The sequence below is a fragment of the Delphinus delphis genome, chromosome 1 (assembly GCF_949987515.2).
Source record: "Delphinus delphis chromosome 1, mDelDel1.2, whole genome shotgun sequence".
NCBI lineage: Eukaryota > Metazoa > Chordata > Mammalia > Artiodactyla > Delphinidae > Delphinus > Delphinus delphis.
The window spans coordinates 22,493,430-22,519,731 of NC_082683.1; the positions used below are offsets into that span (position 1 = coordinate 22,493,430).

Genomic DNA, 26,302 nt, shown 5'->3' on the forward strand with positions numbered 1-26,302 from the left:
TCGGCAGGCGGACTCTCAACCACTGCGCCACCAGGGAAGCCCCTACCACATCTTCTTTATCCATTCGTCTGTCAATGGGAATTTAGGTTGCTTCCATGACCTGGCGATTGTAAATAGTGCTGCAATGAACAGTGGGGTGCATGTGTCTTTTTGAATTATGGTTTTCTCTGGGTATATGCCCAGTAGTGGGATTTCTGGATCATATGGTAATTCTATTTTTAGTTCTTTAAGGAACCTCCATAGTGGCTGTATCAATTTACATTCCCACCAACAGTGCAAGAGGGTTCCCTTTTCTCCACACTCTCTCCAGCATTTGTTGTTTGTAGATTTTCTGATGATGCCCATTGTAACTGGTGTGAGGTGATACCTCATTGTAGTTTTGATTTGTATTTCTCTAATAATTAGAGATGTTGAGCAGCTTTTCATGTGCTTCTTGGCCATCTGTATGTCTTCTTTGGAGAAATGTCTATTTAGGTCTTCTGCACATTTTTGGATTGGGTTGTTTGTTTTTTTAATATTGAGCTGCATGAGCTGTTTATATATTTTTGAGATTAATCCTTTGTCCGTTGATTCGTTTGCAAATATTTTCTCCTGTTCTGAGGGCTGTCTTTTCATCTTGTTTATGGTTTCCTTTGCTGTGCAAAAGCTTTTAAGTTTCATTATGTCCCATTTGTTTATTTTTGTTTTTATTTCCATTACTCTAGGAGGTGGATCAAAAACGACCTTGCTGTGATTTATGTCAGAGAGTGTTCTTCCTATGTTTTCCTCTAAGAATTTTATAGTGCCCGGTCTTACATTTAGGTCTCTAATTAATCCATTTTGAGTTTCTCTTTGTGTATGGTGTTAGGGAGTGTTCTAATTTCATTCTTTTACATGTAGCTGTCCAGTTTTCCCAGCACCACTTATTGAAGAGACTGTCTTTTCTCCACTGTATAGCCTTGCCTCCTTTGTCATAGATTAGTTGACCATAGGTGCATGGGTTTATCTCTGGGCTTTCTATCCTATTCCATTGATCTGTGTTTCTGTTTTTATGCCAGTACCGTATTGTCTTGATTACTGTAGCTTTATAGTATAGTCTGAAGTGAGGGAGTCTGATTCCTCCAGCTTCGTTTTTTCCCCTCAAGACTGCTTGGGCTATTTGGGGTCTTTTGTGTCTCCATACAAATTTTAAGATTTTTTGTTCTAGTTCCATAAAAAATGCTATTGGTAATTTGATAGGGGTTGCATTGAATCTGTAGGGTGCTTTGGGTAGTATAGTCATTTTCACAATATTGATTCTTCCAATCCAAGAACGTGGTATATCTCTCCATCTGTTGGTATCATCTTTAATTTCTTTCATCAGTGTCTTATAGTTTTCTGCATACAGGTCTTTTTGTCTCCCTAGGTAGGTTTATTCCTAGGTATTTTATTCATTTCGTTGCAATGGTAAATGGGAGTGTTTCCTTAATTTCTCTTTCAGATTTTTCAACATTAGTGTATAGGAATGCAAGAGATTTCTGTGCATTCATTTTGTATCCTGCAACTTTACCAAATTCATTGATTAGCTCTAGTAGTTTTCTGGTGTCATCTTTAGGATTCTCTATGTATAGTATCATGTCATCTGCAAACAGTGACAGTTTTACTTCTTCTCTTCCAATTTGTATTCCTTTTATTTCTCTTTCTTCTCTGATTGCCGTGGCTAGGACCTCCAAAACTATGTTGAATAATAGTGGTGAGAGTGGACATCCTTGTCTTGTTCCTGATCTTAAAGGAAATGCTTTCAGTTTTTCACCATTGAGAATGATATTTGCTGTGGGTTTGTTGTATATGGCCTTTTTTATGTTGAGGTAGGTTCCCTTTATGCCCACTTTCTGGAGAGTTTTTTATTGTAAATGGGTGTGGAATTTTGTCCAAAGCTTTTTCTGCATCTATTGAGATGACCATATGGTTTTTATTTTTCAATTTGTTACTATGGTGTATCATATTGATTGATTTGCATATAGAATCCTTGCATCCCTGAGATAAATCCCACTTGATCATGGTGTGTGATCCTTTTAATGTGTTGTTGGCTTCTGTTTGCTAGTATTTTGTTGAGGATTTTTGCATTTATATTCATCAGTGATATTGGTCTGTAATTTTCTTTTTTTGTAGTATCTTTGGTTTTGGTATCAGGGTGATGGTGGCCTCATAGAATGAGTTTGGGAGTGTTCCTCCACAATTTTTTGGAAGAGTCTGAGAAGGATGGGTGTTAGCTCTTCTCTAAATGTTTGATAGAATTCACCTGTGAAGCTATCTGGTCCTGGACTTTTGTTTGTTGGAAGATTTTTAATCACAGTTTCAATTTCATTACTTGTGATTGGTCTGTTCATATTTTCTATTTCTTCCTGGTTCAGTCTGGGAAGGTTATGCCTTTCTAAGAATTTGTCCATTTCTTCCAGGTTGTCCATTTTATTGGCATAGAGTTGCTTGTAGTAGTCTCTTAGGATGCTTTGTATTTCTGCGGTGTCTGTTGTAACTTCTCCTTTTTCACTTCTGATTTTATTGATTTGAGTCCTCTCCCTCTTTTTCTTGATGAGTCTGGCTAATGGTTTATCAATTTTGTTTATCTTCTGAAAGAAGCAGCTTTTAGTTTTATTGATCTTTGCTATTGTTTTCTTTGTTTCTATTTCATTTGTTCCTTCAGGTGTAAGGTTAGATTATTTATTTGAGATTTTTCTTGTTTCTTGAGGTAGGCTTGTATAGCTATAAACTTCCTTCTTAGAACTGCTTTTGCTGCATCCCATAGGTTTTGGATCGTCGTGTTTTCATTGTCTTTTGTCTCTAGGAATTTTTTGATTTCCTCTTTGATTTCTTCAGTGATCTCTTGGTTATTTAGCAAAGTATTGTTTAGCCTCAATGTGTTTGTGTTATTTACGTTTTTTTCCCAGTAATTCATTTCTAATCTCACAGCATTGTGGTCAGAAAAGATGCTTGATATGATTTCAATTTTCTTAAATTTACTGAGGCTTGATTTGTGACCCAAGATGTGGTCTATCCTGGAGAATGTTCCGTGCACACCTGAGAAGAAAGTGTAATCTGTTTTTGGATGGAATGTCCTATAAATATCAATTAAATCTATCTAGTCTATTGTATCATTTAAAGCTTCTGTTTCCCTAATGATTTTCATTTTGGATGATCTGTCTATTGGTGTAAGTGAGGTGTTTAAGTCCCCCACTATTATTGTGTTACTGTCGATTTCCTCTTTTATAGCTGTTAGCAGTTGCCTTTTGTATTGAGGTGCTCCTATGTTGGGTGCATATATATTTATAATTGTTATATCTTCTTCTTGGATTGATCCCCTGATCATTATGTAGTGTCCTTCCTTGTCTCTTGTAACATTCTTTATTTTAAAGTCTATTTTATCTGATATGAGTATTGCTACTCCAGCTTTCTTTTGATTTCCATTTGCATGGAATATCTTTATCCATCCCCTCACTTTCAGTCTGAATGTGTCCCTAGGTCTGAAGTGGGTCTCTTATAGACAGCATATATATGGGTCTTGTGTTTGTATCCATTCAGCAAGCCTGTGTCTTTTGGTTGGAGCATTTAATCCATTCATGTTTAAGGTAATTATCGGTATGTATGTTCCTATGACCATTTTCTTAATTGTTTTGGGTTTGTTTTTGTAGGTCCTTTTCTTCTCTCGTGTTTCCCACTTAGAGAAGTTCCTTTAGCATTTGTTGTAGAGCTGGTTTGGTGGTGCTGAATTCTCTTAGCTTTTGCTTGTCTGTAAAGCATTTGATTTCTCCATCCAATCTGAATGAGATCCTTGCCGGGTAGAGTAATCTTGGTTGTAGGTTCTTCCCTTTCATCACTTTAAGTATATCATGCCACTCCCTTCTGGCTTGTAGAGTTTCTGTTGAGAAATCAGCTGTTAATCGTATGGGAGTTCCTGTGTATGCTATTTGTCATTTTTCCCCTGCTACTTTTAATAATTTTTCTTTGTCTTTAATATTTGCCAATTTGATTACTGTGTGTCTCGGCGTGTTTCTCCTTGGGTTTATCCTGTATGGGACTCTCTGCACTTCCTGGACTTGGGTGGCTATTTCCTTTCCCAAGTTAGGGACGTTTTCAACTATAATCTCTTGAAATATTTTCTGGTACTTTCTCTCTCTTCTCCTTCTGGGACCCCTATAATGTGAATATTGTTGCATTTAATGTTGTCCCAGAGGTCTCTTAGGCTGTCTTCATTTCTTTTCATTCTTTTTTCTTTATTCTGTTCCGCAGCAGTGAATTCCACCATTCTTTCTTCCAGGTCATTTATGTGTTCTTCTGCCTCAGTTATTCTGCTATTGATTCCTTCTAGTGTAGTGTTCTTTTCAGTTATTGTATTGTTCATCTCTGTTTGTTTGTTCTTTAATTCTTCTAGGTCTTTGTTAAACATTTCTTGCATCTTCTCGATCTTTGCCTCCATTCTTTTTCCAAGGTCCTGGATCATGTTCACTATCATTCTTCTGAATTCTTTTTCTGGAATGTTGCCTATCTCCACTTCATTTAGTTGTTTCTCTGGGGTTTTATCTTGTTCCTTCATCTGGAACATAGCCCTCTGCCTTTTCATCTTGTCTATCTTTCTGTGAATGTGGTTTATGTTCCACAGGCTGCAGGATTGTAGTTCTTCTTGCTTCTGCTGTCTGCCCTCTCAGAAAAAGAATTTTGAAATAATTTATTCCAGCCATCTTATTTTATAGAAGTAGAGTGTGAAGCTTAAAAAAGTAATTTGTCCAAAGTTAACCTGGTTTTGTACTGCAAATTTAAGACAGAATTCACATTTTCTGATATCCAGATCAATCCCTTTTTCCTTGATTTATTCCATGATGCCTTCTTCCTATCTCTACAGTTTGAAAACTTTTTAAAGATGCATGATCTTAAGTGGTGTTGGTCTTGATAATTACCACAGTACTTGCTGCATTGTAAGTGCTTAACAAATAAATTTTGAAAATAAGGTGATTATTTTTCTTATTTAGTTGAATGTTAGCACAATTTTTATGTCCCACACTTCCTATGTGATATTTTAAGTGCATTAGAATTTCCTGTTACAACTCTTGTCCCTCTGTTTAATTTCTCTGCTCGGAAGAAAAGTACTTAAAAAAAAAAATCTTCACTCAAATCCTGATGACTAATGAAGCTGAGTACCTTTCCATAGTTTATAGGCTATTTGCATATAATTATTTCTGAAGTGCCTATTCGGATCTTTTGCTCATATTTTTATTGAGTTGTCTGTCTTATTAATGTGTAGGGGTTCTTTATATATTCTTGTCTCACTCCCAGTCTTAGGGAGAAAGCATCAGTATTTCATCATTAAATGTGATGTTTGCTTTGGGTTTTATGTAGCTACCTCTTATCAGATAAGGAAATATCTAAGAGTTTTTATCATGAATGAATGGTGACTTTTACCAAGTGTTTTCACTTCATTGGTGGATATAATATGATTTTCTCCTTTTTTGAAAAAAAATTTAACTATTTATTTTTGGCCGTGTTGGGTCTTTGTTGCTTCGCGCAGGCTTTCTCTAGTTGCCGCAAGCAGGAGCTACTCTTTGTTGCGGTGCGTGGGCTTCTCATTGTGGTGGCTTCTCTTGTTGCAGAGCATGGGCTCTAGGCACGCGGGCTTCAGTAGTTTTGACACGTGGGCTCACGTTGTGGCTTGCGGGCTCTAGAGTGCAGGCTCAATAGTTGTGGCGCATGGGCTTAGTTGCTCCGTGGCATGTGGGATCTTCCCGGACCACGGCTCGAACCTGTGGCCCCTGCATTGGCAGGCGGATTCTTAACCACTGTGCCACCAGGGAAGTCCTATTTTTCTCCTTTCTTATGTTACGTGGTGGATTACATTGATTGACTTTCCATTGTTAAGCCTTCTTGGCATTCATGAAGTAGACTCAATTTGATCATAATATACTTTTCTTATGTCATTTTAGGCTTTTTGCAATGATTTTCATGAGAGAGAAAGGCCTGTAATTTTCCTTTCTTGTAATGTTGTCAGGTTTTAATATCAAGTTTATGCTGGCCTCATTAAATAAATTTGAGAAGGATTCCCTCTTTTTCTGTTCTCTGGAAGAGTTTTATGTAAGATTGGTATTATTTCTTCCTTAATGTTTGGAAGAATTCACCTATAAAGCCAGTTGATTCTAAAGATCCCTTTGTGAGAGGGTTCTTTACTTACAGAGTCAACGCCTTTATTAGAAAGGACTATTAAGATGTTCTAGTTCTTGGTAATTGTGTTTTTCTAGGAAATGTCCATTCCATCTAAAATTTCAAATTTATAGCCATAAAATTGTGTATCTTTTTAATATCTATAAGATCTCTAGTACTTTTATGTTCCTGATATTGGTAATTTGTGAACCTACTGCCCCCCCTTTTCTTTTTAAGAGTCTTGCTACAGATCTATTAATTTTATTACTCTTTCCAAAGAACCAACTTTTGGTTTTGTTTTCTTCATATATATATATATATATATATATATATATAATTTTTTTTTTTATTTTGCGGTACGCGGACCTCTCACTGTCGCGGCCTCTCCCATTGCAGAGCACAGGCTCCGGACGCGCAGGCTCAGCGGCCATGGCTCAGGGGCCCAGCCGCTCCGCGGCACGTGGGATCCTCCCGGACCGGGGCACAAACCCGTGTCCCCTGCATCAGCAGGCGGACTCTCAACCACTGCGCCACCAGGGAAGCCCTCTTCTTATATATTTTTAATTTAATTTATGCCAGCTAGTATCTTTATTATTTTCCTTTTCCTTTTATTGAACTGTTCTTTTTCTAATTTCTTAAAAGGATACCCATTGATGTTTCTTTTTTTTTTTTTTTTTTTTTTTTGTGGTACGCGGGCCTCTCACTGTTGTGACCTCTCCCGTTGTGGAGCACAGGCTCCGGACGCGCAGGCTCAGCGGCCATGACTCACGGGCCCAGCCGCTCCGCGGCATGTGGGATCTTCCCGGACCGGGGCATGAACCCGTGCCCCTGCGTTGGCAGGCAGACTCTCAACCACTGCACCACCGGGGAAGACCCCCATTGATGTTTCTTATTTCTTAACAACCTGACCTTAGAATTCAAGTGATTTGCCTAAGGTCACATAGTTAGTCAGTGACAGAGCTAGAAGTAGAATCTAGAACTGTTCTCCCAGTGCTGCGTTTTTTTATTCTTCACCATGATGACTTCTTTTTTTGTAGAAGAAGGAGAATGAAAGATGTCACTAGTCAGTATTCATTGAGCACTTAGTATGTTCCAGACACTGTTCTAAACATTTTACATATATTATCTTTTAATCATCTGAGTTGCATATAAACTGAGTAGGACAAATCTTTTGTAGTTCTGTTTTTAAGTGTCTTTGTTTTTTCTCTGTGTGCTGTCTTCTCAGTATAAGAACTGGAAACATTTCTATGGAAGCTGTTTTTCCCTCCTTTTCCTAGATCCTTTTCCATTCTTCTTAAAAGAGACTTTTTTAGTTCTCCCTCTTTTATTTTTTTTTTAATGAATATAGTCCTCTAAGCTAGAGATGGTGTATTAGGGAAACTTTAATAAGAAATGCTTTATAAGGGGCCTCATTTTAATGACCATTCCCTTTCTCTTTTCTATCTGGTGCTCAAAGCATCTGCTTCACCAGCTGAAGAACTAAAACTGGTTCCAATCCTAGTTCATACGATAAGAGGGGGAAGTCACAAGGATAAGCTAATAATGACGGCAAGGATTTTTCAGTTTATATTTTTGTTGCACTTTTTGCTTTTCAAACCATTTCCATATATTCCTCTTTGGTACCAACAACCTAGCAGACAAGAAACATTTAGGAATTCTTGTTTTACTCATGAGGAAACCGGGGCACAAGAAAAGTTATATAACTTCCTAGGATCACACAACCAAGCTGTTCATCCATCCAGTGAGTAGTGGTTGCAGTGATTCTTGCCAGGGGAATACATCCGTATCATCTTTGGAGCTTTAAAACAAAACAAATACCTAGGCCTCACTCTTAGATACCACATCTGTCTGTGGTGGAACTGAGCATCAGCTGGGTTTTTTGTTTGTTTTTCAAGATCCGTAGATGATTCATGTGGGCCCTCTGATAGTGGGATCACTGATCCACTGCATACCCACTGTACCTATACCGTACTAGCAGAAATTGTGCTGGTAAGTAACAGAGCTGGAACTAGAATTTAAGACTCCTTTTACACAAGGTGATGGTTTTGAGTTTTACACTTCTCTGCTCTAACAAATAACTAAGTTTCTGTTGTTGTCAGATAAGAGCAACATAATACTGGAGTTAATTGGTCCACAAGATGATCACAACCAGCATTCTTCCTTGCCTAGACCTTCAATAATGGGAAATAATTGAATTTTTAAAGTTAAGTGTTCTCTATCTATGTATCAAAATCTTTTAATAGTTAACAAATGAATTCATAAAACTGAAAAACCAAAACATCTTAAAAAGTAACCATTACCTCCAACACTGAATATACTAAAAAGCATTGAATTATATAGTCTAAATGGGTGTGTTTTATGGCTCAATAGAGCTGTTTAAAAAGACAAGAACCAGTCAACTACCATGATTCTCTGGGGTGATCCATAGTTTTTATAGCCTTCTTATGGAGAAAAGGAAAGAAATTTGCCTCTCTCCATAGCTGCTAGGTGATGTGTTTCACTTGAACTGCATTTCAATGTGTGCATTATTAGTTTTTGCCCAACATACTCTTGAAATAATATTAACCCATAAAAAAATACAAAGGCTTAGGTATGACATTAAAAGTTATTATATGTAAGATTTATAAAGTGATTTTATATCCACTGAGTATACCAACCATCCTGTAGAGTTCATATCTTCCACATTTTACAAATGATGCAACTTTCTGCCTCTGTTTCTAACTGCTGGTTTCTACACCTATACCTACTTTCCCACATATAGTACAGATTTCCAGGGCTAGAAATGCTGAAGACTTAAATTATTTGGCTCTGCAGTATTAGTACTGGATTAAAACCAAATGCAAGTGGCAAAATAACACATGGTGAAAGCATGGGCTATGTTTCTCTGATGCCAGGCAGAAACGAATTAATTCTTTGAGAGGAGGTGTGAATACACATGTATAATGATACTTTAACACAACTGTGAGCAAAATATTTTGTCACATTCCCCTGTGTTGTTAGATTTGGTCTGCCATCTGCCATTCTTGCGCTGACTGGCTTAGAGCACTCATGAGTAGCAGGGACTTGCAAGAGGCTACAGAGTGTTCATTGAAAGATAAGGTAGATCCTCGAGGGGGATGGGGGGCAGAAGGATTGGGAGTTTGGGATTAGCAGATACAGTCTAGTATATATAGGATGGATAAACAACAAAGTCCTACTGTATAGCATAGGGAACTATATTCAATATCCTGTGATAAACCATAATGGAATATAATATGAAAAAGAATATATATATGGCTGAATCACTTTGCTATACAGCAGAAATTAACACAACATTGTAAATCAAGTATACTTCAATAAAATATTTAAAAAAAAAAAAAGGAAAGATAAAGTAGATCCTTGTGTTTCTGTTGCTTTTCCTGTGTATCCTCTGAGGAGTTATTTCTTTCATTGGCCATCATTACAGAACGTCAAGCATTTTTTTCTTGGTGTTGTGTATATGAAGTAGTTGTGAATTTCAATTTTTAATCTGTTCTGATTCATGGAATTCCTTTGTATGACCTAATTTTTACTGCTTATACATCTAAATTTATCAGGAAAAGTTAAGTTCAGAATACTCAGTTTAAGAAGGCAGGAAAAGAATCAACATTGTGAAAATGACTATACTACCCAAAGCAATCTACAGATTCAGTGCAATCCTTATCAAACTACCACTGGCATTTTTCAAAGAACTAGAACAAAAAATTTCACAATTTGTATGGAAAGACAAAAGACCCAGAATAGCCAAAGCAATCTTGAGAAAGAAAAACGGAGCTGGAGGAATCAGGCTCCCTGACTTCAGACTATAGTACAAAGCTACAGTAATCAAGACAGTATGGTACTGGCACAAAAACAGAAATATAGATCAATGGAACAGGATAGAAAGCCCAGAGATAAACCCACGCACGTATGGTCACCTTTTCTTTGATAAAGGAGGCAAGAATATACAGTGGAGAAAAGACAGTCTCTTCAATAAGTGGTGCTGGAAAAACCGGACAGCTACATGTAAAAGAATGAAATTAGAATGCTCCCTAACACCATACACAGAAATAAACTCAAAATGGATTAAAGACCTAAATGTAAGGGCAGACACTATAAAACTCTTAGAGGAAAACATAGGCAAAACCCTCTATGACATAAATGACAGCAAGATCCTTTTTGACCCACCTGCTAGAGAAATGGAAATAAAAACAAAAATAAACAAATGGGATGTAATGAAACTTAAAAGCTTTTGCACAGCAAAGGAAACCATAAACAAGACGAAAAGACAACCCTCAGAATGGGAGAAAATATTTACAAATGAAGCAACTGACAAAGGATTAATCTCCAAAATTTACAAGCAGCTCATGCAGCTCAGTATCAAAAAAACAAACAACCCAATCCAAAAATGTGCAGAAGACCTAAATAGACATTTATCCAAAGAAGATATACAGATTGCCAACAAACACAGGAAAGAATGCTCAACATCATTAATCATTAGAGAAATGCAAATCAAAACTACAATGAGATATCATCTCACACCAGTCAGAATGGCCATCATCAAAAAATCTAGAAACAATAAATGCTGGAGAGGGTGTGGAGAAAAGGGAACCCCCTTGCACTGTTGGTGGGAATGTAAATTGATAAGCCACTATGGAGAACAGTATGGAGGTTCCTTAAAAAACTAAAAATAGAACTACCAAACGACCCAGCAATCCCACTACTGGGCATATACCCTGAGAAAACCATAATTCAAAAAGACACATGCACCCCAAATGTTCATTGCAGCTCTATTTACAATAGCCAGGACATGGAAGCAACCTAAGTGTCCATCGACAGATGAATGGATAAAGAAGATGTGGCACATATATACAATAGAATATTACTCGGCCATAAAAAGAAATGAAATTGAGTTATTTGTAGTGAGGTGGATGGACCTAGAGTCTGTCATACAGAGTGAAGTCAGTCAGAAAGAGAAAAACAAATACCGTAAGCTAACACATATATATGGAATCTAAAAAAAAAAAAAAAAGGTCATGAAGAACCTAGGGGCAAGACAGGAATAAAGACGCAGACCTACTAGAGAATGGACTTGAGGATACGGGGAGGGAGGGGGAAGGGTAAGCTGGGACAAAGTGAGAGAGTGGCATGGACATATATACACTACCAAACGTAGAATAGATAGCTGGTGGGAAGCAGCCGCATAGCACAGGTAGATCAGCTCGGTGCTTTGTGACCACCTAGAGGGGTGGGATAGGGAGGGTGTGAGGGAGGGAGACGCAAGAGGGAAGAGATATGGGGATATATGTATATCTATAACTGACTCACTTTGTTATAAAGCAGAAACTAATACACCATTGTAAAGCAATTATACTCCAATAAAGATGTTAAAAAAAAAAAGGCAGGAAAGTGTGTAATAAAAATCTTAAAGATTTCCATGTAAGATAATTAAAATTTAAAAGTCTCAGCACATGAAGGATAATGATCTGTTATCAGAAATATTAAATCATGTGGAAACACACTACATACCTAGACTTTGCCAGGTAAGTGAGGTCTTACTACGAAGTATGTGGATGTTTTCTTTTAGTTCCTGAAAGAATGAAGATAAAAATCATAAAAAGGGTATGAGTGATTGTTTTTAAGTAATCCAGACCAAAACAACTCTTAACTCTGTGAAAAGATAAAGCTTTTGTCATAAGCTTATATTGTATATTCCCTCTAAAACAGTCTGTATAGTCTATATACAGTCTTTGCCCTAAATCAGGGTTTCTTAACCTAGCAACCTTGTCCTGTGCACACTAGAGCCAGTACCCCCTCCTACTTCACTCTTCAGTTGTGACAAACAAAAATGTCTCCAGACATTGCCAGATGTTCTCTGCGGTGTCAAAATCACCCCTGGTTTAGAACTGCTGCCCTAAATATATTAGAGAATAGGAACAATAATGCAAATTGATAAGACTCTGGAAGAGGATAGGGTAGAACTCAAAGGGTTGTTTTGGTTTTTTTAAGGACTGAAGGCCAAAGGTTTTGAATTTTATTTCATTTTTTTAATTAATATTTTTGGAGTATAGTTGATTACAATGTTGTGTTAGTTTCTGCTGTGTAGCAAAGTGAATCAATTATACATAATCATATATCCACTCTTTTTTAGATTCTTTTCCCATATAGGTCATTATAGAGTATTGAGTAAAGTTCCCTGTGCTATACAGTAGGTTCTTATTAGTTATCTGTTTTATGTGTAGTAGTGTGTATATGCCAATCCTAATCTCCCAATTTATCCCTCCCCGCCCCTTTCCTCCTTGGTAACCATAAATTTGTTTTCTACATTTGTGACTCGATTTCTGTTTTGTAAATAAGTTCATTTGTACCATTTTTTTAGATTCCACATATAAGTTATATCCTATGATATTTGTCTTTCTCTGTTTGACTTCACTCAGTACAACAATCACTAGGTCCATTGATGTTGCTGCAAATGGCATTATTTTGTTCTTTTTTATGGCCGAGTAATATTCCACTGTATATACGTACCACATCTTCTTTATCTGTTCATCCGTCAGTGGACACTTAGGTTGCCTCCATGTCCTGGCTATTGTAAATAGTGCTGCAGTGAACATTGGGGTGCATGTGTCTTTTCAAATTATGGTTTTCTCCAGATATATGCCCAGGAGTGGGATTGTTGGATCATATGGTAGCTCTATTTTTAGTTTTTTAAGGAACCTCCATACTGTTCTGTATGTTAGTGGCTATACCAATTTACATTGCCACCAACAGTGTAGGAGGGTTCCCTTTTCTCTACACCCTCTCCAGCATTTATTGTTTGTAGTTTTTTTTTTTTTTTTTTTGCGGTACGCGGGCCTCTCACTGTTGTGACTTCTCCCCTTGCGGAGCACAGGCTCCAGATGCATGGGCTCAGCGGCCATGGCTCACGGGCCCAGCTGCTCCGCGGTATGTGGGATCTTCCCGGACCGGGGCACGAACCCGCGTCTCCTGCATCGGCAGGCGGACTCTCAACCACTGCGCCACCAGGAAAGCCCTGTAGATTTTTTTTGATGATGGCCGTTCTGACCAGTGTGAGGTAATACCTCATTGTAGTTTTTGTTTGTTTGTTTGTTTGTTTTGTGGTACACGGGCCTCTCACTGTTGTGGCCTCTCCCGTTGCGGAGCACAGGCTCCGGACGCGCAGGCTCAGCGGCCATGGCTCACGGGCCCAGCCGCTCCGCGGCATGTGGGATCTTCCCGGACCGGGGCATGAACCCGCGTCCCCTGCCTCGGAAGGTGGACTCTCAACCACTGCGCCACCAGGGAAGCCCGGGTTGTTTGGGGGTTTTTTGATATTGAGCTGCATGAACTTTTATATATTTTAGAAATTAATCCCTTGTCAGTCACTTTGTTTGCAAATATTTTCTCGCATTCTGTGGGTTGTCTTTTCATTTTGTTTATAGTGTCCTTTGCTGTGCAAAAGCTTTTAAGTTTCATTACATCCCATTTGTTTATTTTTGTTTTTATTTTCATTACTCTAGGAGATGGATCAAAAAAGATCTTGTTGCAATTTATGTCAGAGAGTGTTCTGCAAATGGATTAAATGCCCCAACCAAAGGACATAGAGTGGCTGAATGGATTGAATTTTATTTTTTAATCAAACAATTAAAAAGGAAAGTGTCTGATTCAAAGATTTGCCCTTAAGCTTAAAGAAGCATCAAAATATGTACATGTCTTATAAGAAGATTCCTTTATCAAGCTATTTTGTAATAATTCTGGGGAGGCTTAGCAGAAGAAATCAGACTTAATCCTTTTTCCTAGAATATATTTTTAGGTTCCTGAAACCACCTATAAATAAATGGATCTTTATTTCAAAAGGCCTTCATAGAAGAAATCAGACTTAATTAACCCATTTTTTCCTTCATAGACTACCTTGCAGGTTCTTGAAACTAATAGATTACAAGGTTAAACAATCTTGCCAACTTTTTAATAAAATGAGTTTTCCATTTTTTTTTTCATATATTTCTGTATCCACGTCCACCCCCCTCCCGCCTCCTGTCCCACCCTTTATGGAACATTATCATCAGGACATTTTAGCTTTTCTGTTAGGGTAATTTTAGCTTTCTTATTGCCATTATTGCCATCAGTTACCTGCCAGAGCACTAATAATTTATTTTTTACCTTCTGTATGATAGCCCACTGGACACTGTACCACTCGTATGTGTCCTGGAGTCACAATTATTTCACCTGGCGGCTGTGAAGTAATACAGTGACTCTTGCCTTCACTTATCCTTCACTTGTGCCTTTTTCACGTAGCAGCAGCCGTTGATTCAGCAGACCGAAGTCCTCGGCCCACCTCTGCACCGGCCATTGCTCAGAGTCAGGCCGCAGAAGGCAGCGTTCCAGGTGCACCTGTTAAAAAAGCAGTGGTTTCTAAAACACCGAAGGAAACAGTGCAGGTTGAAGTGAAAAAGGAAGAAGTCCCACCTGAGCAACCTGAGCCAGAGCTCACAGAAGTGTGGAAGGTATGTCATAAGCCCAGATGTCTAGCTAATTCACTTTTTGGTTCAGAGGTGTTGACTCCTTGACCAGGAAGATTCTCAAAGCACTGTTTTTTGTCGGATCCTAACAAAGTTATTTCTTCCTCACTCTTTCGGAAAGAAGATATCTCCCATTAACCTGTAAAATATTTTCATAGAATTATGTCATGAAGTAATTGTAAGCTCTCCCAGTTTTCTGGTGACCCACAGCTTTACCCAACTTAAATCTTAAAAAATGAGTCTGTAAAACACACCAGAACTGTGATCATCTGTTTTTAAAAATAATTTTTACTCATCCAGAAGGAATTTCCACATTCCTTTTTAAGAGTAAGCTCTGCTAGTATGAGTAAAATGTAATTTGATTTCCTAAAATGGATATATGTGTAACATACCCAAAGAATATCCAGATATTATATAAAGCACATCTATATGGTTGTTCAAATCTTAAGAAACTTTACACAAAGGGGAAGATCCATTATGTAGGGGAGGTTATGCTACTGGGTTGTTTACAGTTCTGAGTTGATTGTACCCACAGTCACGGAACTTTGTTGAAACATCACCAATTTAATTAGTAGATATCCCAGGAGTAACAGTATCTGGACTGATCTTTTATATGTTGATAAGCTTTTTTAAATACATTTAAACAGTGATGGAGTTGAGCTGTCAGTTCAGATTTACTGAAGTAAATACGAGTCTCACTGTTGACAACAGGAATTAATAGAAGCAGTCTTTATAAGAAAAATTACATTTTTATATGTCTGTTAAGGAATTTAAAACCATATAAGACCTTGGGAAGTGCTCTCCCCTTGGCAGATGGATTAATCCTGTTCTTTTGGAGCCAGTTCAATATCTAGTTTACCTATAGAGCAGTGGCCAATCTGGCTCTGTTTTGACTATATTAAAAAAAAAAACAAAACTATTCAATATGACATATAGTTTTTATGGTCCTTTGAGACCAACTTGAATCCAGAGTGAATGGTAGGTGTTTGCATTTTTGTATCTAGCCAAATGTGCATGACATTGACCACCAGGTTCAGTATCAACAATGCCTTTTTAATGTTAGACTACTTCCGTTTTTAATGTTAGGGTAGCTCACCTGGCACTTTTGACTGTCCTTCCATTTGTGATACTAACTGAAAAGTGTTAGATTACTGGAATTGGCAAGGGAATCTTTTTGGTGGCTAAGATTCTTTTGGCTTTCTGCTAACTTATTTGTTCTTTTGCCTGTCTGACAGACATAATATCTTCAAGAATAGGTTCCCTTTGCTCTTGGGACCTCAGCAGAGTGGAGAGATCACTTCCTGTTATATGCTCACCATTTAAGTGCCAGTTGGGGGGTCTTCTTGCCAGTTAATTCTATATAAATAAATTTTGAGATACTTGTATTGAGAGCAGACTGAAAGCCACCTCTGATAACCTTCTGTTACTGTAATAGTAGTGACGGAGTTAAGGGTGACTCTGAGTTGATTTTATTTGTAGCAGTTAGAAAATAATTATGGAATTTGCCTGAAGCTGTATTTACTATATAAAGCAGCAGTAGTAATAAAGTAGCCTTGTAATTGTGGAAATCTCATTGCCTAACACTAAGTTGGTGCCCGATAGAGATAGCTTTTTGGCATCTTGAGTCATTTGACAAGACCTACTTTGCAGGTGTGGAGATAGTACCTTTCCTCATGTACATCTTTATCTCCATTGATATTCTCTGTAGGAGCATAAATAGAACTACTGTTGCTACTTGGTCTCCATTCTTAGATTGAAGTAGAGGCTCTCAATTTCTTGCTGTTGGATTGCTAAGGACCCAAAGCAAGAAGTCATCATTCATTGAAACAAGTAATTTAAGCTTTACAAAATAATTGAAAACTTCCATTTGCTAAGCATTCACAACTCTATGAAGATATTATCTCCATTTTATCAATAAAAGACTTAAAACTCAGGTGAAATAACTTGTTAATGGCAACACAGCAATAATCCCAGAATAATCCCAGTTATTTCTACTGAAATTCAGAGTAGAAATAACCCAAATTCTTAATTACCCCAGTAGTTAAAAGGACTGTAGCCAGATGTGCTTATGATTTGACAGTGTCACAAAGGTTGGTATCATCTTATGTTCTTTACATTCAGTCCTAGAGAAAACAGCACAATGACATTATATTCTGAGGTAATGCTCCCAAGTGTGATTAAAAAGAATGTGTCAAGGGAATTCCCTGGAGGTCCAGTGGTTATGACTATGTGCTTTCACTGCTGAGGGCCCAGGTTTGATCCCTGGTTGGGGACCTAGGATCCCGCAAGCTGCACAGCGGCCAGAAAAAGAAAAAAAGAAAGAAAGAGTACATCAAAACCACAGATTAATGAGGTTCTGTAAAGAACGTAATGATACAGGGTGATTGATTTGACGCTTAATAAAAACATTTTTCTCATTTTGATATATCCAGTGCTTTAGGCATTGATCACTCTTGGTTTTTAAATTTATGCTTACTCCATTTTGGGTATATAAAATGACTGCTGCTAAAGGTATTTCAAAGCCAGGCAGGAGGCCTTAGTTATTCTCTTCCTGTTCTTAAGGATGAATCTTTTCCATCCACCGAACACATGGGCTCCAACTCCCTGGAGAGGAGATTACAGTGTGTTGAATGTTGCAGCTGAGCCCTGTGTGTGCTTATTTATAAATCAGCCTTGGAAGTAATTGCATGCATCAGTAACAATTTGGATTGAGTTTATTTTGATGTGTTGTTGTCTAATAAACTCAAGGGTTAAACTTGCCTCCTTAAATATATTGATCAACTAACAAAATTTTTTGTATTTACCTGCTTGGTGTCATATGTGGTTTATTTTATGTGTGCTCTAAACTGTAAAGATGTTCTTTTTGTTTCTGTCATGTATGTCATACATTGGTATCTTCATTTGTAAATTTGTTTTTATGTTATTTAAGACACTTCTACATCATTTTTAAAAAGCAAAACAAAAGACTTTTTAAAGTCTAAATTATTATTTTTAATAAGTACTTTTTAATCAATAAGTATAAATATATTCTCTTCATGAATAGAATAATTACCTTAATTTTCTTTTTTGATCCTTTGGTTGTCCATATTACCTCTTCAGCTTTGAGAATGTGATGGTGAACTAACAGATTGTTCTTGAGAGCAGTGTCCTTGCCTGTAATACCCCCGTAAGACTGCATCATGATGATTACGTATCAGCTTATTTCACAAGCAGCCTAAAGATGCAGCTGATTTGGAAATGACGCTATTCATAGAAACCTACTAACCTGAAATGTTTTTACCACTTTATTTCTTAAATGTAGGTGGAAAAAACCCACATCGAGGTCACAGTACCCACCTCAAATGGTGACCAAATACAGGTTTGTGCCAATAGGCCACTTATTCCTTTTCCCTCCCTCCCCAATTTTTTCTTCCCTCCCACTCCCTGCTCCTTAAAAAAAAATTATAAGTTGAAGGTTCAAAAAAACTTCAATGAGCCAATATTTTATCATTTTTCTTTCTTTTTTTAATAATGGCAAAACAGAAGCTTGCAGAAAAAAATGAAGATCTGATAAGAATGAGGAAGGTTAGCCATTTTTCACTTTCACAAAATCACTTTACCATCACCCATGCTGACTTTCAAAGTGCATTAAAAAGACAGTGATCCATTCTTTTCATTGATTTCTCTTAATCCGAAATTACTTTCTAATAGCAGGTATACATATACACATGTTATGTATATATATGCATATACATACATATGTATACCAAAGAAATTATAATCCTATACTATATATTGAAAAATTTCATTAAAATAAACTTTCCAGTAGGAAAATATATTTTTAAACAGAATGAAATAATTAGTGAAGGCCAAATCTATCCTTTATATTTAAACTTTATAAGAAATATTTCACAGTGGTACCATATGCTTGGAATCGTTGACAGTATTTTATGCATATTTATTATGGAAACCATCATAGCAGCAACTCCCAGTATTGCTAATAATTATGGGTTTGGCTGTTCTGTGTCTCATTCTTCCCAACCATAGAGTAGGATGAATCAATTCTTACTGAATAGAATATTGATTGACCATGTATAAAATGCCCTTAGATCTTTCTTAAGGAAGATATTAGAGCCGTACGTACCTGCAGTATTACTAAGTTTGAAATAATGTCCAAAACGCTAAATAATGTCTTAAAGCATTTCCCTACTCCATGGAACACGGAGAGTCAAGGCTTCTTAAAGTCACGCATTTTAAGGTAACCCTCAGACAGCTCACAGAGGAACGTAAAGCAGCTTGTTACGTAAGAAGCCAATGAAGCCAGGAGCACTGTCTATTTAAATAACATCGTCGCATTCTTCCATCATTCATGAACAATGTCATCCATTTTCTAGTGGTAATCGTGTCCTCTGTGTGTCCTTGTGGTTCTGTGACCATTTCATGTTGGCATATGCTGCGCTATGGACATTTAATTTTTAATATTTTTTTGGTTTGCCAATTTGCAGTTTTTTCGCGCAAGAACAACATTTTAATTTTTTATGCTTTTCTGTTTTTCCCTCTTTCATTTTCACAGAAAAAGAGAGAGAGACTAGATGGTGAAAACATTTATATCAGACATAGCAATTTAATGTTGGAGGTTTGTATGAACTTGAAGCTTATTTCAGTTGGTTGCCTGTAACCTTCTGCATTCTTTGCTGATTCCCTTTCTTCTTTCTATGCTGCGTTTGGTTTTGCATGCCATTGCATGAGAGAATTTTAGGTTTAAAATGCTTTTGCATGTTGGTAAACATGAAGATATGCAACCATCTCTACTTCTGACTCTTTAGTTTCCATCTCTCATACTTATCTAAAAAATATATGATTGGGACTACCTCAGCATCCCATGGTTCCATTGTTTTACCCACTTTTAGAAAGAACTACATCACTGTTTAAAAGTTCCTTGAATTGCCCAAGAGTATAAACTCCTGTATGTTTCAAGCATCAAATTTATACAATTTTTTCATCTTCTGAATCAGGAGAATGTGGAAAAATAGGAGAAATGATCACAATTCAAAATGGACTTAACTTTTTGAGGATACCAAAAAAATGACAGAAGAATAATCAGGGGGAAAAAAAAGTAAGATACAGGAAGGAAAGAAGGGAGGCTAGCATTTAATGAGTAGTTAGTATGATATTAGATAGTTTAATTATAAAACAAGCCTATGGGTATGGGATTTTTATTTTAAAGAGAAAATTGAGGCTAAGAGAAATTAAGTAATTTCCTTGTGGTTATAGAGCTGGTAAATCAGTAAAGCTAGGATTTGTGTTAGGGTCCATCTAACTCTATTAAACTACACTTTTTTTTTTCCCATTCGGAAATAGCAACATACTATGTGCTGTAGGAATTGTAAGGTCATTCTCCCATTGTATTTAATATCGGTCAGATTTTCACCAAGCCTATATTAGTATACTTTATCTAGTGTCAGGCTCCACACGGGATAAGGAAAAAACTAACTAGAAGATTAGAGGAACTCTATGAGGAAAAATTAAGGAAATTGGAGTTATTCTATACAGAAACAGGCCATGTTTACACTTCAGAAACTCTTACCTGGAAGCTAATGATCTAATTATCTTACAACTCCACTCAAGACAGAACCAAAAGAAATGGGTATAAATTCTGACATCAGAGATTTAACTCAAGTATAAAGGAAATGTAACTATATAGGAAGATGATAAATCATTCTTGCCTTCAGGAAGCATCCAATGTAGGGACAAATGGAAGAGAGAAACAATAAATAAGTAAGCAAATACTGATAAAATGATTACAAGTTATTATAAAAGCTATGAAGGGGAAATAGTATGCTGTGCTAATAAAAAGGACCTGCTCTAAATAAGATGGACAGGGAAGTTGTCTATGAAGAGGTAACACTTAAGCTGAGACCTGAAAGATGAACATATGTAATGGTAAATATTATTGAAGTGGATGTTTGAAGCAACTTTTTTAGATAGAACTCTAACAGCATCCAGTAATTACTTAATGTCATCTATTCTTTGTCAATACATATATTTTAAGCGCCTGCTAGGTATAAGATACTTTGATAAAAATAAAAATTATGGCCAGTTTTCATTAACCATGTACTGTGTGGTAGGCACAATACCAAGTGTTTTATATATGTTTACCTCATGTAACATGAAGTTTTCTTAGGCTGGACCCTAGGATATTTCAAACTTGGTAACTAGATCTCTTTGCTTTAGCGCATAGCTGAAACTAGACCTGAATGGTTCCGCTTCTGAGATTAGGGAGAATAACAGATATCAGTTGATCTCCTTATACTCAGCAATGTAACATCTCCCAATTCCAAACATGCCTATTTCTTGACTTGTCCATCTGTAATTCTGCCTCTTAACTGGAACCTGCAGTACCAATCATATATTTGTCCTTTGTTCAATGAGGTGTGTTATGGCTTCTGAGACTCACAAAGTCCTTGTGTGTGATACGTTTTTCCCAGTATTTCATTGACAGCCATGAGAGGGGATTTCTAAATAAGTGTGTGTTTGAAAATTAAAACTACTAACTATCTTTTGAGAATATTTTCTACTTAATTAAATGTTTGGTTTGATTGCTGCTAAAATTATAGGATGATAGGCATCAGAAAGTGTCTAATCTGAAAACAGCCCAAGTAGTTTGGCTAACCATCATTCTCTAGTATTGTAAAAGTTTTTTTCCCCCGCTTAGGGAAGTTCTCTCAAGTTATCTGTCACTCTAGCAGATTTTTTTTTAAGCATTCCCTCCTCCCCCTACTCCTACCCCACCCCCACTAATGCTTTGTTCCGGCACAAATAAGGTCGAGTTCATTTTTAGATCTACTGTTTCCTCCTCCATCTCCCAGTGAGAACCTGTTGCAAGTTTCTGTGACAAATTCTATTTGGAGCAGGTCCCTTTGAGATCTTAATTTAACTCTGTGCCCCCACAGGTTTCCAACAGAGCCAGCTAAGAAGGATGGAGAAACCTCCCTCAGAAGCTGCTGATTTTATTGGAACATTTATTTTCTCAGGTTCCAAGCCAATCAAAAGCTAGGCAGGACAAGTAACAAATCACCACTCTTTTATAGTAAGAGGCTAATAACCCAGAGAGTTATGGTTTTATCATAGCCTCTCTTGATCATTTTTTTTTCTTTTGTTTTTGTGGTACGCGGGCCTCTCACTGTTGTGGCCTCTCCCGTTGCGGAGCACAGGCTCCGGACGCGCAGGCTCAGTGGCCATGGCTCACGAGACCAGCCGCTCCGCGGCATGTGGGATCTTCCCGGACTGGGGCACGAACCCGTGTCCCCTGCATCGGCAGGCGGACTCCCAACCACTGCGCCACCAGGGAAGCCCAATCATTTTTTTTTTTTTTTTTTTTTTTTTGCTCCATTCTCACCTTTAACCCTCTCAAATACGTTTAGTTCTTGGCCCAAGCAGATTTGATTTTGTCAGGAGCTAGGTCACAGAGCCTTCCATGCCTGATGGGTCTCAGTTGTTCAGCCTACTACTGAGTCTTTGACTGACCTTGTTCCTGCTTTTCTTTAGCTAGTAAACATGCTTTTCTTGCTTTCAGCTAGAACAAAAGTGCAAACTGTTGTTTCCCCATGGTGAAGCCCATATTCTTGAGCTGTACTCACATTTCATCCCAGCAGGCAAGAGGTACTCTTATGGGGGAGCTGCAGGATTGCCCTTTTTGGGTTAGTTTTCTCTCTGACTGATCTAAAAGCACATAAACATCATTCAGTCTCGCAAAAATAAAAAGAATAGACTATTAAATGAATTTTCTGAATGAATATCTCCAGAATCAAAATTGTGTCATATGCCTCACTGATTCTTTTTCCTCTACTGTTTTCTCTTTGACATTGCTTTTGAAAAAAATTTACTTAATTGCAGCCTATATTGCCCCAGGAAAAACTTTGAAAACAATTTTTTATTTAAATGAATTCCTCCCCCCAACCCTCAACGCCAAATGAGGCTGTTTCCCACGGAGCCAAAAAAAAAAAGTCTAATCCCCAAATTCACACAGCATATTAGGAGATATATTTAGTATTATGCTTTTCTTGGATACAGAGCTGCCTTGATATATAATAAACACAGAATTTTTAGCAGTCATCAAGTGACAGGCTCCCACATGTTTTGATTTCAAGCATAGATCTTTTGAGGGTTTTTTTGAAGAAATATGTTGGACCAAGAACATTTGAGTTTTTGTCTTCACGTTGTATTTCCCAGATTATTTCTGGCCAAGTCTCTTGAAAGTTGGTTTATGCCTCCTGTTACATAAACTTGAATGTTATTTCTCATATTATTTACAGCTTTATTAGCCTCGTTTTGATCATTTCTCCCTGGAATATCGCCTGTGAGAGTTTCCCCCTAGTTGTCCAGTAGTCACATCTGCTGGAACAGTTTAGTTATTTTAAGTCATCAGGGAGACATATAAGGTATTTGACAAGTTCTTATTAAATCACTCCCCATCCATTGACGGTTACTGGAAGATGGTCCCTAGTTTGAATGGTACTGAGGGATGAAGTGAAGCTGTCAGAAGCTGCAAAACATAAGGCTTTTAGTGTGTGTGGATAGTATTGACAAAGAAAAAAAAATCCATTATATTGTATACCCCTGAGTAATTATTCAGAGATAGTAACCACTTGCTCTGGAGGCTTGAGCCAGGAATTTCAGTAATAAATTTTTGTATCGAGAAAGGGCTATTCCTGTTTACCAAAACCCAGCAACAGTCACCTAGTGGTAAGAAAGCAAAACTATCTCCAGGTAGAAATAGAGGGATACTGTACAGTTGCAACTCACCAAGGCAAGGCAACCCATGATGGGAGTTGAATCTTTCACCATGTCCTTCGTTTAACAGTTTCTCCTTCTCTATTGCTATCTCCATCCTGCCTGAGCTGAGCCTAAATCAGTTCCTATCAAGCTGAGGCTAATTGAGTTGTGGGATTACCTGCTTGGGATGAGGAGTTGGAGATCTAGTGCTGTGTCGTAATGGGAAGAAGAGTTGTAAAATGAAGGAGTGAGCTCTTTATGGGTTATATAACTGCTAAGAGCTATAGGGTTCCGACGCTTCACTGCTTCCAAGAAAAGCACTGTGTTAAAAAAAAAAAGAAGCAAATATACCATATTGTATATTTACAATTTGAATGTAATTTATGGATTAACAACATCTATCCTGGATGTGGTGTATTTTCTACCAGTGCCCATAGTCTATGATGGGCTCCCCTTGGTGTTGTTTTTTTCCCTGAATATTTATTGTTTTGCATCTTGTCCTTTCAACTATAGGATTTAGACAAAAGTCAAGAAGAGATCAAAAAACATCATGCCAGCATCAGTGAGCTGAAAAAGAACTTCATGGAATCTGTACCAGAACCACAGCCTAGTGAATGGGATAAACGCTTATCCACTCACTCTCCCTTTCGAACACTTAACATCAATGGGCAGATCCCTACAGGAGAAGGAGTGAGTACTTTGTCCATGTGACCAGTTGTGAGAATGAGTGAGATAAATGCTTTTGTATATTGATAATCTGTATCTGAAAGTTTAGAGCTGAAATTTAGCTTTGGTGTCTTACCAATTCATTCCAGCTTTAAAGCATTCATCATCAAACACTTGTTTTAAGTCATGTAGACTACTCAGTCCAATTATGGGGGCCATTTGGAGCTACCAGTCGATGACTGGGCCCTGAGAACTGTCTCTGCAGCTGCATGCTTCTGCCTAGTGTATGTTTACAAATTGACCATAAGCCAGTGGAACTTTATGTTCAAACTGTGACTTCAGGGACCAGAGAGTTTACTAAATTTAGTAAGGTCAAAATTTGGAACGGGATAGGCATTTTTAAAAAACTTTGAACGTTTGCACAACTTAGAAATGTCTGGAATGGTTGACCACAATTATATAATAAACCAAGGAGACCTCAGCCAGAGAATGCAGAATACCAAGTATTAATGATTGTATTTCAGTCTTAGAAGAACTATTGATGATTTATTTTATCTTTATGAGTAACATCGAGCTTTTAATACACTGTTTTATAAGATAGTCACAATTAGAGGAAGAGATACCTTTTAGAGGCTGTTCGTTTTCTATAATTGTTGTCATTACCCATTTTAGAGATCCTACACCTGAATCTGTGTAATGAGAATATCTTAAAAGTTACCTTGAGCACATATTCAAAAATTCTTTACTTAACCTTTACCCTATACAGGTTAAGTATGTATCTAACTAGTCACAGTGACTCAGTGAGTGAGTGTAATGATTTTAAAATTATATGCTTGTTTCCTCCCAAAACAATAACAATTCTAGTTAAGAAAGGTAAAGTGATGTCTTAATAGTTTTTTTAAAATTTGTTTTTATATTCAGAGTTCATGGTAAACTATCCAACTTACTGTTAGTTTCTGGAACTGGAGAAGATAATAAAAGTTGGTTCACAAAGGATACATTATATATTTTTCAAAATGTGATTAAAATTGGCTAACAGTTCTCCAAATAGAGTTGAACCAGCTTCACCAAGAAGGCTGGAGAATTCCTGAATGATGGGCAGGGAGAGAGAGTCACCAGGGTTGATAGGATGCAGTTGTTCTTATTCACTGTCCTCTCAGCCTCCACTCTCTGGTCTAAGTGGACATTAGTTCTGTATCCCAAATCTGGAGCATATACCCTGAACTGAGTCAGTGACTGCTTTCTATAAGTCTATGGCTCCCTGATAAAGCACTTGTTGCTGCCACGCCTGGCTAACCCTATCTACAAACCATAACTGCATATTTTCTAGAAGTTTTCTTTTTGATTCTGTGCAAGTAATAAAAGATACTCAGCTACTTTGGAGAAGTAACTTAGTACCCTCTTGGATGAGGTTTGGTAAATTTGAACCAGTCTCCATTTCCAGAAAATATTTTGTGTCTTAATAGAAACCCTTCAGAAACGATCTTAGGGCTAGTTTTGGGAATGGCTGTTTCATTCTGTGGACTTTAAAGAAATGACTTTTATAAATTAAATTAGATCAATAGGAAGTACTTTAGCTCTAGGGTTATGATACTACCCCTCTAAATGAATAATGCAATAAGTAAGAACTATATTGTGATAACCTTTTATATAGGATAATTCTACTTCCTGGCATATCTTACTTTTTCTTTAATAATTAGGACAATATTTTTGTTCTCTGGGGATACCTCTTCCACCTTTGACAGCATTGTTGTTACATTGCAAGGCAACTGAATTTTATATAATTTGTGTATGACCAGGTGAAGAAAACCTCTGTCCTTCCCTCGGAAAGAAAGGTTGGTGGGCCAGAGGTAATGCTGCTGTTATGACTTGTGCTTCTCAATCAGAATTTGCTCTTGTCATGGCACTAAGCAGATAATTCCCCCAGAACTGAACAGCAGCTGCTCAGTGATTTTTTTTTTCTTTTGGCTATACTGGTAAATTCACACTCACCGCCTTTTGACCTAACACATAACATTTTCGCTGCTGCATTTTGCAGCTTTCAATTTGCTTATTTCGGCGCATGGCTGGTTGAAAAGCTGCATGAAGATATAAATATGTATTCGGAGAGAAAAACGAATTTAATTGTACCCTATTCTTTTTATGTTGTCTTTCTTCTCCCCCTTATTTTCTTTTAAAAATCATTATAATTTTGCATCCTTTCTTTTCCTTTTTTCCTTTTT

General features: G+C 37.2%; 1 protein-coding gene across 34 annotated transcripts in view; it reads left to right on the forward strand.

The window, feature by feature from the left end:
• EPB41 (erythrocyte membrane protein band 4.1) overlaps positions 1-26,302 on the forward strand; it is a 204,351-nt gene that overhangs the window by 128,478 nt on the left and 49,571 nt on the right. For 6 of the 34 annotated variants that reach the window (XM_060017542.1, XM_060017503.1, XM_060017595.1 and 3 more), the window contains exons 12-17: positions 14,437-14,645; positions 17,962-18,018; positions 18,183-18,224; positions 19,213-19,275; positions 23,928-24,104; positions 25,880-25,930. In XM_060017542.1, coding sequence (XP_059873525.1) covers positions 14,437-14,645; positions 17,962-18,018; positions 18,183-18,224; positions 19,213-19,275; positions 23,928-24,104; positions 25,880-25,930 — 599 coding nt within the window. The remainder of the gene's footprint in view (positions 1-14,436; positions 14,646-17,961; positions 18,019-18,182; positions 18,225-19,212; positions 19,276-23,927; positions 24,105-25,879; positions 25,931-26,302) is intronic. The other 28 variants (XM_060017526.1, XM_069540885.1, XM_060017617.1 and 25 more) reach the window with 14 other exon arrangements.